General features: G+C 37.4%; 1 protein-coding gene and 1 non-coding gene across 3 annotated transcripts in view; one reads left to right on the forward strand and one right to left on the reverse strand.

Moving 5' to 3' along the window:
- Positions 1 to 16,136, forward strand: part of BBS4 (Bardet-Biedl syndrome 4) — a 70,633-nt gene that overhangs the window by 4,385 nt on the left and 50,112 nt on the right. For both annotated transcript variants that reach the window (XM_060153527.1, XM_060153534.1), the window contains exon 2: positions 7,579 to 7,630. In XM_060153527.1, the coding sequence (XP_060009510.1) occupies positions 7,579 to 7,630 (52 nt within the window). The remainder of the gene's footprint in view (positions 1 to 7,578; positions 7,631 to 16,136) is intronic.
- On the reverse strand, positions 1,431 to 1,503 carry TRNAV-UAC (transfer RNA valine (anticodon UAC)). The gene has a single exon. It is a non-coding gene; the product is annotated as a tRNA-Val (tRNA).

Raw genomic sequence — 16,136 nt, forward strand, 5'->3', positions numbered from 1 at the left:
AGGGATTCAGTTTTTCCACACCCTTGTCATCACTTGGTATTGTCAGTCTTTTTGATTTTAGCCATTCTAGTGGATGTGTAGTAGTGGTTATTGTGATTTTAATTTGTATCTCCCTAATGAATAATGATATTCAATATTTTTTAATGTGCTTATGCATCTATATCTCTTTGAAGTGTCTCTACAGATCTTTTGCCCATTTAAAAATGGGTTATTTCTTTTATTATTAAGATTTCTGTATATGTTAAATCAAGGTAATAAAATAGCTAAAAGAACAAATTATGTATTCTCTTTTATTTTGAGGATTTTTTGGTTGTTATGAAATATATCATACTTCTAAAAGAATGAATAAAAGGTTATTTGTAAGTTTTAAAGAACAATGCTGTTGACCTAGGAACAACATGGGGATTAAGGGCACTGATCCTCTGCACAGTTGAAAATCTAAGTAAAACTTACAGTGGCCCTCCCTATCCTCAGTTCCCTTGCATCTGTGGATTCAACCAACCTTGGAATATGTAGCACTGTAGTATTTACTATTGAATAAAATCCGTATATAAGTGGACCTTCAAGGTTCAAACCCCTGTTGTTCAAGCATCAACTCTATAATGAAAACTTGTGTTCCTACCTCACATGTTAAGAAATGAGTCATTAAAAATAACTTTGGGGCTTACCTGGTGGCACAGTGGTTAAGAATCCACCTGCCAATGCAGGGGACACGGGTTTGAGCCCTGGTCCAGGAAGATCCCACATGCCGCAGAGCAGCTAAGCCCGTGCGCCACAACTACTGAGCCGGCACTCTAGAGCCCGCAAGCCACAACTACTGAAGCCCGCGTGCCTAGAGCACGTGCTTCGCAACCAGAGAAGCCACTGCAGTGAGAAGCCCGGGCGCCGCAACAAAGAGTAGTCCCCACTCACCGCAGCTAGAGAAAGCCCGCACACAGCAATGAAGACCCAGTGCAGCCAAAAATAAATAAATAAATACATAAAAAACAAAAAAACCTTTGAAACCTAAATGTCTCCCTACCTCATTTTCTTCCTCCGTCAAAAATGATCTCTTTCCTCAATTTTATGTTAATTATTCTTTTGGTTTTCTTTTTAAAAAATTTTTTATTCAGGGCTTCCCTGGTGGTGCAGTGGTTGAGAGTCCGCCTGCCGATGCAGGGGACGCGGGTTCTTGCCCCGGTCTGGGAGGATCCCACATGCCGCGGAGCGGCTGGGCCCGTGAGCCATGGCTGCTGAGCCTGCGCATCCGGAGCCTGTGCTCCACAACGGGAGAGGCCACAGCAGTGAGAGGCCCGCATACCGCAAAAAAAAATTTTATTCATTTATTTATTTATTATTATTTTTTGGCTGCACTGGGTCTTAGTTGTGGCATGCGGGATCTTCATAGTGGCATGCGTACTTCTTAGTTGCAGCATGTGTGTGGGATCTAGTTCCCCAACCAGGGATCGAACCTGGGCACCCTGCATTGTAAGTGCAGAGTCTTACCCACTGGGCCACCAAGGAAGTCCCTCTTTTGGTTTTCTTTATTGCTTTTATCATACTTAATACCCTTAAACAATATATTGATTTAAAAAAAATTAATGTTTAGTTTTTTCATTTTTTAATGCTGTGAAGTATCTCATTATAGGGAAATGCTACAATATGTCCATTCTATTAGATAGAGATTTGGGTTATTTCTGATTTTTTTCCAGCTTTAGTGAGGTATAATTGACAAATAAAGTTAGTGTACAACATGAGGATTTTATAAACACACACACAGTGAAAGGATTCCCACCACTGAGTTAATTAAATACACTCATCACCTCACATGTATAACTATTTTGTGTGTGAGAACAGTTAAATTCTATATTCTTAAATTTCATTTATACAGTACAATGTTATCAACTGTAGTCACCATGTTATACATTAGATCCTTAGACCACATTCATCCTTAACCCTGGCAAGCACTTTTCTACTCTCTGTTTCTGTAAGTTCAACTTTTTTTTTCCTTCTAGTTTTTAATTTAAAAAAAAGAATGCTGCTATGAACAGGGCCAGGACTAGGGTAAGGCAACTGAAGCGCTTAGGGTGCAAAATTTAAGGAGTAAGAGTATCTCAGACCTGGCTATGAACACTCATATATGTCTCCTGATCTAAGAATTTCCCCAGGGTATTCCTCGAAGTGGATTGCTGGTTTCTGGGCTACGTACATCTTCAACTTTATAACTTATGGGAGGTTCTGCAGTGATTGTAACAATTTATGCTTCTACCACCAGCTCCTGTTGCTCCTTGATATAGCTTTAAATTTTGTCAACATGGTGGATATGAAATGAGGTCTTAATGTGATAGTAATTTACCTTTCCCTGATTAGTAATTAGGCAGAGCATCACTGGTTGTTTCCATTTCCTTTTCTGTGCAATGCCTGGTTAGTATGTTTTGCTTATTTTTCTACCTCATTATTTGTTTTTCTTATTGATTTATAGTTATTTATAGTTGTGGGCTGTTAATTCTTTGTCATTTTTTGGTTTTGTTTTGTATTGCAAATATCTTCTCTTAGTCTTCTGTCTTTATTTCTTCTTTGGAACAGAAGTTGTTATTATTATTTTTTTTGGCTGAGCTGCGCAGCTTATGGGGTGTTAGTTCCCCAACCAGGGGTTGAACCCAGGGACACTGGCAGTGAAAGCACCAAGTCCTAACCACTGGACTGCCAGGGAAGTCCCCAGAAGTTATTAATTTTAATGTAGTTGAATGTTTAGATCTTTTCTTAATTGGTTTGTGCTTTTATATCTTGTTGGAAGTAATCATTCCCTACCTTATGTATTTTTTTAACATCTTTATTGAAGTACAATTGCTTTACAATGGTGTGTTAGTTTCTGCTTTACAACAAAGTGAATCAGCTATACATATACATATATCCCCATATCTCCTCCCTCTTGCGTCTCCCTCCCACCCTCCCTACCCCACCCCTCTAGGTGGTCACAAAGCACCAAGCTGATATCCCTGTGCTATGTGGCTGCTTCCCATTAGCTATTTTACATTTGGTAGTATATATATGTCCATGCCACTCTCTCACTTCGTCCCAGCTTACCCTTCCCCCTCCCCGTGTTCTCAGGTCCATTCTATACATCTGTGTCTTTATTCCTGTCCTGACCCTACGTTCTTCAGAAACATTTTTTTTTCTTTTTTAGATTCCATATATATGTGTTAGTATACGGTATTTGTTTTTCTCTTTCTGACTTACTTCACTCTGTATGACAGACTCTAGGTCCATCACTTCACTACAAATAACTGAATTTTGTTTCTTTTTATGGCTGAGTAATATTCCATTGTATATATGTGCCACATCTTCTTTATCCATTCATCTGTCGATGCACACTTAGGTTGCTTCCATGTCCTGGCGATTGTAAATAGAGCTGCAGTGAACATTGTGGTACGTGTCTCTTTTTGAATTATGGTTTTCTTAGGGTATATGCCCAGTAGTGGGATTGCTGGGTCGTATGGTAGTTCTGTTTTTAGTTTTTTAAGGAACCTTCATACTGTTCTCCATAGTGGCTGCATCAGTTTACATTCCCACCAACAGTGCAAGAGGGTTCCCTTTTCTCCACACCCTCTCCAGCATTTATTGTTTGTAGATTTTTTGATGATGGCCATTCTGACTGGTGTGAAGTGATTCCTCATTGTGGTTTTGATTTGCATTTCTATAATGATTAGTGATGTTGAGCATCCTTTCATGTGTTTGTTGGCAGTCTGTATATCTTCTTTGGAGAAATGTCTATTTAGGTCTTCTGCCCATTTTTGGATTGGGTTGTTTGTTTTTTTGATATTGATGTGCATGAGCTGCTTGTATATTTTAGAGATTAATCCTTTGTCAGTTGCTTCGTTTGCAAATATTTTCTCCCATTCTGAGGGTTGTCTTTTCGTCTTGCTTAAGGTTTCCTTTGCTGTGCAAAAGCTTTTAAGTTTCATTAGGTCCCATTTGTTTATTTTTGTTTTTATTTCCATTTCTCTAGGAGGTGAGTCAAAAAGGATCTTTGTGTGATTTATGTCATAGAGTGTTCTGCCTATGTTTTCCTTTAAGAGTTTTATAGTGTCTGGCCTTATATTTAGGTCTTTAATCCATTTTGAGTTTATTTTTGTGTATGGTGTTAGGGAGTGTTCTAATTTCATTCTTTTACATGTAGTTGTCCAGTTTCTCAGCACCACTTATTGAAGAGGCTGTCTTTTCTCCATTTTATATTCTTGCCTCCTTTATCAAAAATAAGGTGACCATATGTGCGTGGGTTTATCTCTGGGCTTTCTGTCTTGTTCCATTGATCTATATTTCTGTTTTTGTGCTAGTACCATACAGTCTTGATTACTGTAGCTTTGTAGTATAGTCTGAAGCCTGGGAGTCTGATTCCTCCAGCTCCGTTTTTCTTTCTCAAGATTGCTTTGGCTATTCGGGGTCTTTTGTGTTTCTATACAAATTGTGAAAATTTTTTTTATGCGGTACGTGGGCCTCTCACTGTTGTGGCCTCTCCCGGCTCCAGATGCGCAGGCTCAGCGGCCATGGCTCACGGGCCCAGGCGCTCCGCGGCATGTGGGATCTTCCCGGACTGGGGCACGAACCCATGTCCCCTGCATCGGCAGGCGGACTCTCAACCACTGCGCCACCAGGGAAGCCCCAAATTGTGAAATTTTTTGTTCTAGTTCTGTGAAAAATGCCATTGGTAGTTAGTTAAGGATTGCATTGAATCTGTAGATTGCTTTGGGTAGTTTAGTCATTTTCACAATGTTGATTCTTCCAATCCAAGAACATGGTATATCTCTCCATCTGTTGGTATTATCTTTAATTTCTTTCATCAGTGTCTTATAGTTATCTGCATACAGGTCTTTTGTCTCCTTAGGTAGATTTATTCCTAGGTATTTTATTCTTTTTGTTGCAGTGGTAAATGGGAGTGTTTCCTTAATTTCTCTTTCAGATTTTTCATCATTAGTGTGTGGGAGTGCAAGAGATTTCTGTGCATTAATTTTGTATCTTGCTACTTTACCAAATTCATTGATTAGCTCTAGTAGTTTTCTGGTAGCATCTTTAGGATTCTCTATGTAGAGTGTATTTTTTAAAGTTTTTAAAATTTGCTCTTTCCATTTTAATATTCAGTCTATTTTAATTTGTTTTCATTTTCCTGATGAGGGTTTTTTTCTTGAAGTCTATTTTGTCTCAGTGCTAATACTGCTACTTTTCTTTTTGCTTCTGTTTTCCTGCTGTATCTGTTCTCATCCTTTTACTTTGTTTTCCTTTGACCTTATGTTTTATATGTTTCTTTATACAGATAGCATATATCTAGATTTAAAAAAATTCCATTCTTATAATCTTTTAACCAGAGAATTTCGTTTTTTCTCCTTCTTTTCTTACTTTAATCTTCCTTAAGAGAGTACCCAGATTTTTTTTGTTAATACATTTATTCATTTATTTATTTATTTTTGGCTGCATTGGGTCTGTGTTGCTGCACACAGGCTTTTTCTAGCCATGGAGAGCGGGGGCTACTCTTCGTTGTGGTGTGTGGACTTCTTATTGCGGTGGCTTCTCTTGTTGCAGAGTACGGGCTCTAGGCATGCGGGCTTCAGTAGTTGTGACTCGAGGGTTCTAGAGCGCAGGCTCAGTAGTTGTGGCTCACAGGCTTAGTTCCTCCGTGGCATGTGGGCTCTTCCCGGACCAGGGATCGAACCTGTGTCCCCTGCATTGGCAGGTGGATTCTTAACCACTGTGCCACCAGGGAAGTTCCTTAGCTATTCTTAACATTAGAAGTCTTTTTTTCCCCACAGCCCTCTTTCTCACCCCAGATAGGTTCTAGAAAGCTTGTTAACACACCTGCTAATCAGCAGCATGAACCTGCCAGCCCAGCATCTTCAGAGGGTCAGAGCTTTCTCCGCATTCTGATATCTGCATACAGATAGCATATATCTAGATTTAAAAAAAATCCATTCTGATAATCTGCCTTTTAACTAGAGAATTTCATTTTTTTCTTCTTTTCTTACTTTAATCTTCCTTAAGTGAGTATCCAGATTCTTAAAAATAATAGATATTTAACTTAAAGTTCAAACGTAAACCTGAATAATACAGGGATCATCGAATGTTTTGTTACCCTTTGCTTTCTGCCAATTCATGCCATTCAGTTTTTTAGTTTTTGTGTTTCTCAGTTCAGCACCACAAATTATACTTTGTTTTATTCAGTAAGTAGATGCTTATAATATATGTCCATATTTTACCAATTCCTTTGCTTGTTCCACTCCTTCCTTCTGGGGTTGTTTTCCTTTCTCCTAATGTAAATATGTCCATTAAAAGTTTATTTAGGGATTCTAAAAAGTCAAATTTTATTTGTCTGAAAGCCTCTTAAAATTTGCTATTGTTCGTGAACGTTAGTTTTGATTTGTGTAAGAGTTCAGATTGGGGGTTGGCAAACTGTTTTTTAAGGGGCCAGTAGTAAATCGTTTGAGCTTCATGGGCCATATATTGTCTGTCACAAGTAAATCAACTCTGCAGTTGTAGAGTGGAAGCAACTATAGGCAACATGTAAACACGTGAGTGTGACTGTTGTGATAAAATTTTGGTTGTAGACACTGAAGTTTGAATTTTATATAATTTTCATGTGTTATAAAATATTGTTAAAATTTTTCTTAACCATGAAAAATACAAAAATTATTCTTAGCTTGTGGACCACATAAACATAGGCTGTATCTGACCTGTGAGCCATAGTTTGGTGATCTCATGTCTAGGTTAATATTCGTTTTACTTAGTACTTTACTCTTGGGGATAGTTATTCTGATAATGTCATATGATATTATCTTCCATTTTTAATTGTTGAGAAGTCAGCTGTCAATCTAACTGTCCTTTCGTTGCAGGTAATCTGGTGATATTATTTTTCTTTGGTTATTTTTAAGAACTTATTATTGTCCCTGTGCATGTCCCTATGATGTATCTAAAGTGTGGATTTATTTTCATTTAACTTGGTTAGAATTGGTTGAGCGTCCAGAATCTAAAGATTAGTGTGTCTCGTATACTTCTGGAAATGTTCAGCCATTATTTTTGCTTATATCATACCTTATATATAACATGGGAGGTAAATAAAAGACAAATTCATTTGAAGATTTTCTGTGAAGTTATAGTACAGTATAGTATCTATAATATTAAATAATGACCCTTTTAAAATACTCCCTCCTAGAACTGAGTGCTAGAGCATCTCTGTGTAGATGACCTCATAAGCTTCCTCTTATCAAAATTATCACTTTTTTGGTTGGCTGCTAAGAAGTATAGCATTAAGTATAATACTAATATGTTGACATTAATTTGTATACATTATATCATGCATTATAATTAAAATAAGTATATACTATAAGTAATTACATATTATAAATATGAATTATACATTATTAATAGTTTGGACAGCACAAGTATGACCTGACATTTGTTTTTTAAACTATATTCAAAATAATTCTTTGTACATGTATGCAGGTAATGGATTATTTGCATGATTGGAGAGCTATTGATGATTGTTATTTTAATGCTTCTTTAAGCTAGCAAGATTTATGGTGGTGTTTTAACAGACTTCTTTCATTTCAGAGAACTCAGTTTCCTGCATCTGCTGAATCTCTAAAACCCCGGCTGAAAAAAGGTCTGTATATAATTTCATTTTGTGTGTTTATTTGCACAATTTCTCTGTCTTATTGATTCTTCTATCCTGTATCCACTAGAGCTTTTACAAATATGATTGTTGGGAAAAGCAGTAGTCTGAATGTTCTCCCATATCTAGCTTTTATTTTGTGAAGTTGTTAGATATTACGGGATTGATTTTACCTATAAATATGTTTATTTATTTATTTCATTATGCTGAGTCTTAGTTGCGGCAGACGGGCTCCTTAGTTGTGGCATGCGAACTCTTAGTCGCGGCATGTATGTGGGATCTAGTTCCATGACCGGGGATGGAACCAGGGCCCCTGCATTGGGAGCGTGAAGTGTTATCCACTGTGCCACCAGGGAAGTCCCTACCTGTAAATATGTTTAAATGGGGTTTTATTATTATATAAATGTGTACTAATTTTCTACTTGTGGAAAAACCACTCTAAAGTTCCTATAGTACATATCGGGCCTCAAATAATCTCATATATACATATGTTAAATAAGTGTGAGGTTTTATAAAAATTGAGTCTGGGAAGCCTAACTAGGTGAGGACCTATACTGTAAAGAACTGCCTTTAAAAATATGATACAGCCATAATTCCCTGGCAGTCCAGTGGTTAGGACTCAGTGTTTTCACTGCTGGGGACCCGGGTTCGATTCCTGATTGGGGAACTGATGCTGTGCGGCGCAGCCAAAAAAAATTTTTTTAAATAAAATAAAATCCAATAGAGATATATATATTTTATGTCGAGGAATAGGATTTCTTCGTTTGTTAACCTATGAAGTCTTAGGAGGGTTTGCATCAAGTTGTCAGTGACTATACTGGATGTTCTTCCATGTCTAAAGGACTGGATGTCCTAGCTACTTGCCAGGCATTGGAAAATACCTGAACTTTTTGTTTAGCAGGAGAGACCATCTGTTTTATTATTTATTCATTTGTTTATTATTTGCTAGATGAGGAAACCATGGAAGGGGAGTGACTTGCCCAGGGTCCTGTGTGTTGCTTTTGTTTGCATACCTGAGCACCAGGCTATATGCCCTTTGGCAGCATGTGTTTTCCTGTTGTATGCTAAGAGTTTTAAAGTTGATTTTGTCAATAAAGTGTTTATTTGGGGCATTTCAGTTACACTTTGAATTTATAATACAAGTTGTTGGAAAATATTAACTTTCAGGAATATACTTTCAAAGATTTTTTTAGGAAAACACTGTAAAGAGCAGTACATGTACAATTTAGATTATTTGTGAAATTTGGATGAATTCTGCCTATGTCTGCCTATGTTAGACATAGGCAGAATAGGCAGTTTAATATATGATAAAGCCCCTAACCACAGGGCTGCTAGGGAATTCCCCTTTGATCATCGTTAATAATTTAAACACCATTTCTGAACATGAGAATCATCTTGCTGTGGTATCTGTCATTTCATTTCATCACCAGAGTGAATTGGCTAGTCCGGTGGTGGGGCTTGTGGGTATTGTAATCATCTCTCCAGTGTTCTTTCCATAATTCCTCCAGGGTCAAACCCTGTGGTTCAGTTGACTCCCAGTCCAGGAGAGTTGTAATTAGTATACACCAATCAAGAACTGGCCCATGCCCAATTCAGGCTAATGAGATAAAAACTTTACAGCTCTGGGGAGAAGGGGCACATTTGACAAGATGCTATAAAATGTAACAGTGCCGTAATGCCCTTTCCAATCATTTCTTTCTCCCTTCCCCACTGCAGAGCAACCACTGACTTCTAGTATTAAAGTTTAGTTTTTCCTGTTCTTGAACCCCTCATACATGTGAGTACTTAGTGGGTTCCAGGACCAGTGATAGGTATTTGCAATACACAGATAAATAGGGCATGGATTCTGCCCTCAGGGAATTGACAGTCTTCAGGGCATAGAAAATAAAGGCATATAATTATATTGTATACTCCATAGGTCCTTCCTTCTGAAAGTTAAACATTTCCAGTTTCTTCAACTCCTTTCATATAAAGTGTTTAGAACTCTTTTGCCATTATTACTTTGGTTCTGTAGTGAAATTCGTTAGCCCTCTTGGAAGTATTGGAGTTCAGGACTAGGTAGAATATTCCAGGTATTGTGTGAACAGGGCCAAGTGTAATGTCTGGAAAATAAAATCTGTTCATCTGGATCTTTCATTTCCGTTAGTCCAACTCAAGGTTGCATTGCCTTTTGGTAAACCATTTTACACATTTGCAATACCACTATATTGCACAGTGCCAGGGGTATGATTTGTGTAGAACACAAAGACTTCAATATAAATGATGCCTTTGGAATTGTGCAAGGTGGTGACACAGGCATGTAAAATGTCAAGGGTATAACCCGTTCTTATCCTGCCCTAGATTTCAGGCTTCCATGACCCAAGATTTTATCTATTGAATCACATTGATTGAGTTTTGGAATGTTGTGCCAGCCTTGCATTTCTGGGATAAGCTCCACATGGTCATGGTGTATTAAACTTTTTATATATTGCTGGATTCGGTTTGCTAATGTTTTGTTAAGGATTTTTGCATCTGTGTTTATGAGGGATGTTGGTCTATAGTTTTCTTTTTTTGTGATGCTTTTGTATGTTTTTGGTATCAGGGCTATGCTGGCCTTAAAACAAGTTGGGAACTATTCCCTCGTCTAGTTTCTGGAAAATTTTGTATAGAATTGGTGTTATTTCTTTTCTTAAATGTTTGCTAGAATGTGACAGTGAAGCTTGTCTGGGTCTGGATTTTTTTGCTGTTGTTGGAAGGTTTTTAAGTATAAACTAAATTTCTTTAATAGATGTGGGACTATTCAGGTTATATATTTCTTTAGAGACTGCTTTGATAATGTTTCTCTTTCAAAGACATTTGTCCATTTCATCTCAGTTATTAAATTTATTGGCATAAAATTCATAATACTCCTTTATTTTCCTTTTAATGTCTAGGATGTATAGTGATGTTCCCTCTGTTGTTCCTGAATTTAGTAATTCTCTTTTTTCTTGATCAGTCTGGTTAGAGGTTTATACATTTTATTGATCTTTTCCGAGAACCAACCTTTGATTTTATTGTTTTTTCTCTATTGCTTTTTTTTTTTTTTTTTTTTTTTTTTTTGTGGTACGCGGGCCTCTCACTGTTGTGGCCTCTCCTGTTGCAGAGCACAGGCTTCGGACGCGCAGGCTCAGCAGCCATGGCTCATGGGCCCAGCCGCTCCACGGCATGTGGGATCTTCCCGGACTGGGGCACGAACCTCGCGTCCCCTGCATCGGCAGGCGAACTCTCAACCACTGCGCCACCAGGGAAGCCCCCTCTATTGCTTTTTTTTGTTTCAATTTCATTGATTTTGGCTCTTATCTAATATTTCTTGCATTTAATTTGCTCTTCTTTTTTCAGTTTCTTGAGAAATTTCCTCTGTTCATACTTTGTTGAGAGCTTTTTACCATGAATGGTTGTGAAATTTTATCAAATGCTTTTTCTTCATAAACTGAGATGATCATATGGTTTTTCTTTATTTTTTGTAACACTACCTGATTAATTAATTTTTCACTTTTTAAACAGCTTAATTGAAAAATCACCCATTGCAAGTGTATCATCTCTACCTCACTTTTTAACAGTTGAATTCCATTGTATGATAACTTATATTTAACCCCTCCTCTATTTTTTCCAACTTTTCACTTTATATTTTTAGTTTATTTTTTATCAAGGTAACATTGGTTTATAACATTATATACGTTTCATGTGTGCAACATTATATTTCTACTTCTGTATACACTACAGCGTGCTTACCACCAAAAATTTATTTTTTATCCCTCATCATACAGTTGATCCTGTTTACCCATTTCTTCCTCTGATGCCCCCCTTCCTTCCTCTCTGGTAGCCACGACTTTGTTCTCTGTATCTATGTGTTTGTTTTTGTTTGGCTTAGTTTGTTCATTTATTTTGTTTTTGTTTTGTTTTTTATATTACACATATGAGTGTAATGCAGGATTTGTCTTTCTTCGTCTGACTGATTTCACTTAGCATATCCACCCATGTTGTCTTCTTTTATTTAAGATTAATTTATTATTTATTTTATTTATTTTTGGCTGCATTGGGTCTTAGTTGTGGCACATGGGATCTTCGTTGAGGCGTGTGGGATCTTTCGTTGAGGCATGTGGGCTCTTCCTTGTGGTGCGCGGGCTTCCCCCTAGTTGTGCCATGCAGGTTTTTCTCTTCTCTAGTTGTGGCATGCAGGCTCCAGGGTGCATGGGCTCTGTAGTTGTGGCATGCAGGTTCCAGAGCGCGTGGGCTCTGTATTTTGCAGCATGCAGGCTCTTGTTGAGGTGTGCGAGCTCAGTATTTGTGGCGCGTGGGCCCAGCTGCCTTGTGGCATGTGGCACCCCAGTTCCCTGACCAGGGATTGAACCCGAGTCCCCCGTGTTGTAAGGCGGAGTCTTTACCACTGGACCACCAGGGAAGTCCCCATGTTGTCTTAAATGGCAAGATTTTGTCTTTTCTATGGCTAAGTAGTATTCCATTGTATATATATACCACATCTTATTTATCCATTGATCATCATGCAGTTTCTCGTCATTGATATAGTGAACTGCTTTGATCAGTTTGTTTTGTTTTGTTTTATTTTGTTTTGTCCATGCTGCGCAGCATACAGCAGGGATCTTAGTTCTCCAACCGGGATCAAACTTGTTCCCCCTGCAGTGGAAGCATGGAGCCCTAACCACAGGGCTGCTAGGGAATTCCCCTTTGATCAGTTTTTTTTAATTTAAAAAAAAAATTTTATTTTTTATTTTATTTTTTGGCCACGCAGTGCAACATGTGGGACTTAATTCCCCAACCAGGGATCGAACCCGCACCCACTGCATTGGAAGAGTGGAGTCCTAACCACTGGACCGCCAGGGAAGTCCCTTGATCAGTTTTTTAATACTGAACCAGCCTTGCATTCTTGTGATAAAGCCAATTCAGATATGATATAGTTTTCTTATTATTTATTATTGGATTTGATTTTCTAAAATTTTGTTAGGAACTTTTACGTCAGTGTTCCTGAAGTATATTGGCATATAGTTTTCTTTTCATATAATATTTTTGCTTGATTTTGGTGTAGGGTAATGCTGACCACCTTATAAATGATTTGGGACATAGTCTCTGCTCTTTAATTTCCTGGAAAAGTCTGTGGAGAATTGACTAATTTTCTCCTTAAATATTTATTGCAATGCCCTCATGAAGCCAGCTGGTCCTGGAGTTTTCTTTGTATTAAGTCTCTTAATAGATATAGGGCTGAATAGGTTATCTATTTCTTCTTGATTATGCTTTGGTAGTTTATGTTCTTCAAGGAGTTTTTCTATTTTATCTAAGTTGTCAAATTTATTGGCATAAAGTTCACAGTTTTACCTAACTGATATTAAAGATACTGTAAAGCCTCTATAATTAAAACAGTATAGTACTGGTACATGAATAGAAGAGAAACCAGTGTGATAGAACAGGAAAAGTCCAGAAAGAGACTCAAATACATTTGGCAGTTTAATATATGATAAAGTATATGGCTTCTCAAATTACTGGAGTTAAAGATGTACTTTTTAATACATGGTGCTGGGACAACTCGATAGCCATTTTGATAAATAAAAAATTAGACATACACTAGAATAAACTCCAAATGGATCAGAGATCTAATCTAAAAGGAAAATTCATAACCATGCAAGTATTAAAAGAAATACTTTTACCAGAGTATTTTACCAGAGGTAAAATTACCAGAGGCAGTAAAAGTTGATAAATATGACTTCACAGTGAATTTTTTATGTATGGCAAAAGGCACAATAAGGAAAGACAAAAGAGAAGTAACATTCTAGGTGAACATATTTGCAACGTATATCACAGGTAAATGGCTAAAATCACTAACATATAAAGAACTCTTGTAACTTAGGAATAGGGTGGGTGGGAAGGAGACCACAACATGCAATAGGGGCTGCCCTGGTCGTGCAGTGGTTGAGAGTCCGCCTGCTGATGCAGGGGACAAGGGTTCATGCCCCGGTCTGGGAGGATCCCGCATGCCGCGGAGTGGCTGGGCCCGTGAGCCATGGCCGCTGAGCCTGCGCATCTGGAGCCTGTGCTCTGCAACGGGAGAGGCCACAACAGTGAGAGGCGCGCGTACCACAAAAAAGAAAAAAACATGCAATAGAAAAATGGATAAAGCATAATCAGAATTTACACACACACATTATATAAATCTATAGTAACATAAAATATTTACACATACACACACACAGGATATAAATCTATAGTAACATACCATTTATAGCCTATCAGGATGGCTAAAATTAAGAAATATGAGTACATATTCAATTTGTGAGGCTGCAGGAAACAAGCACTGTCTTATATTGTTGGTGGGAATATAAATTGTTACAGCTGTTGTGGAAGAGAATTTGGCAATATCCAATAAAACTCCATAATTACATTTCTAGGACTTCACCTTGAAGATACATCTCTGACAATAAACAAATATTTATTCACAGTATTATTCACTGCAGTATTATATGTGATTGTAAAATGTTGGAAACATCTTAAACGTCCATACATAAAAGAGTTCTTGAATAAACTGTAGTATATCCACATAATAGAATACTGTACAGCTTAAGGAAGATTTTTATGATTTGATACAAGATATTTCCAAGTGGTTTTCAAGATAAATTGTATGTTATAAAAAAGCAAAATACAAAAAAAAGCAAAGTACAAAAGAGTATTTGCCATATGCTACATTTTTATAAAAAAGAAAAATTAAAAATATGTATGAGCTTATTTTTATAAAAAGAAGCACCAGAAGGATATCTCAGAAACAAATGGGACTAGCTGTTTACAAAGCCTTGCATGGAAATGCAGTGGAAAGGTTGGAGGATGTAACAGTTATTCGAGTATGTCTTTCTGTGTAGTTCTGACTTTTGAAATCATATATTCATATCAACAAAGATTGGGCAAACAAAAACCTTAAAAATAAAATATAAGAAGCAGCACATATAGGGTAGTTTATTGGAGTCAAATTTTCTTATGTTGGAGAAGGGAATTTACATAATACAGAAAGGAGTGAGATGAGATCAAACCCTGATATACTGGATTGGAAATGGCAGTTATCAGTGTTGAATACATGGTTTTTAATATAGATATGTAGATATAAAATATATATTTTTCTTAATTCTGTCCATTGACAAGGGGTAGCAGCAATGACACCCTAGTAGTAGCAGTGAGTACAGTTAGTGCCCAGACCTTATTTTCTAGACATTATTCTGCAGTAAAAGGAACACGGATGGGTTCCTTGGAGAAATGCCTAATTCCATGGCTAAGGCTGGGAATGAACCTGGGACATCTTGTGCCAGAAAGTGAGGAATAGTTTACCTAGTGATGGGTATTTGTTGGAAAGATGCAGGAGTGGGTTTGAAGGGCTTTCACTGGCCAGTGGCCAGTTCTGAAGTGACTGAAGCCTCAAATAATCATAGCAATGGATTATAACACACTGAATAAAATAAGAATACACCAGTCCATACTGATATAAATATACTAGTAAATAATAAATGAAGCAAAAGGAAAAACTCTCCCTTATAAAATAGAGTGATAAGTAATAAATGTAGAAGGAATGATAGAGTTAGAAAATTACCATTTGGCAACCATCATCGTAATAACTGATTCATGCAAGACTCCTCAATGGATGCTAAAACTAGTGGGTTTGATGAAAGTTTGATGAAAAACAGGATATTTACGGGACTTCCCTGGTGGTCCAGTGGTTAAGATGCTGCGCTCCCAATGCAGGGGGCCTGGGTTTGATCCTTGGTCAGGGAACAAAGTTCTGCATGCCATAACTAAGAGGCCGTATACTGCAAGTAAAAGAGCCTGCATACTGCAACTGAAGGTCCCACATGCTGCAACTGAAGATCCCACACTGAAGATCCTAAGTGCTGCAACTAAGACCTGGTGCAGCCAAATAACTAAATAAATATTTTAAAGAAAACCCTCAAACATGCTATTTACATGAGTCTCTAAGTATCTTTCCATAAGGTACATTTTGATTATAGTCTAGTAACTTTATAATGGAAAAACCTACCAAATACCACCCTAACCAAGTGATAAAAAGTAAAAGGTCACAATAATAGGACAAATTGATATATTGTGCCTCCTAAATAACTTGTGTGGTATTCCTGCCAAAAATAATACCTTCAATCTAATCATTAGGAAATAATAGACAAACCCAAACTGAAGGACAGTCTACAAAATAATTAGCCTGCATCTTCAAAAAAGCTGTTGAGAGAGGTCAGACAGCAGAAGCAAGAAGAACTACAATCCTGCAGCCTGTGGAACAAAAACCACATTCACAGAAAGACAAGATGAAAAGGCAGAGGTCTGTGTACCAGATGAAGGAACAAGATAAAACCCCAGAAAAACAACTAAATGAAGTGGAGATAGGCAACCTTCCAGAAAAAGATTTCAGAATAATGATAGTGAAGATGATCCAGGACCTCAGAAAAAGAATTCAGACAAAGATCGAGAAGATGCAAGA

This window comes from Lagenorhynchus albirostris, chromosome 1 (assembly GCF_949774975.1).
Source record: "Lagenorhynchus albirostris chromosome 1, mLagAlb1.1, whole genome shotgun sequence".
Taxonomy (NCBI): Eukaryota; Metazoa; Chordata; class Mammalia; order Artiodactyla; family Delphinidae; genus Lagenorhynchus; species Lagenorhynchus albirostris.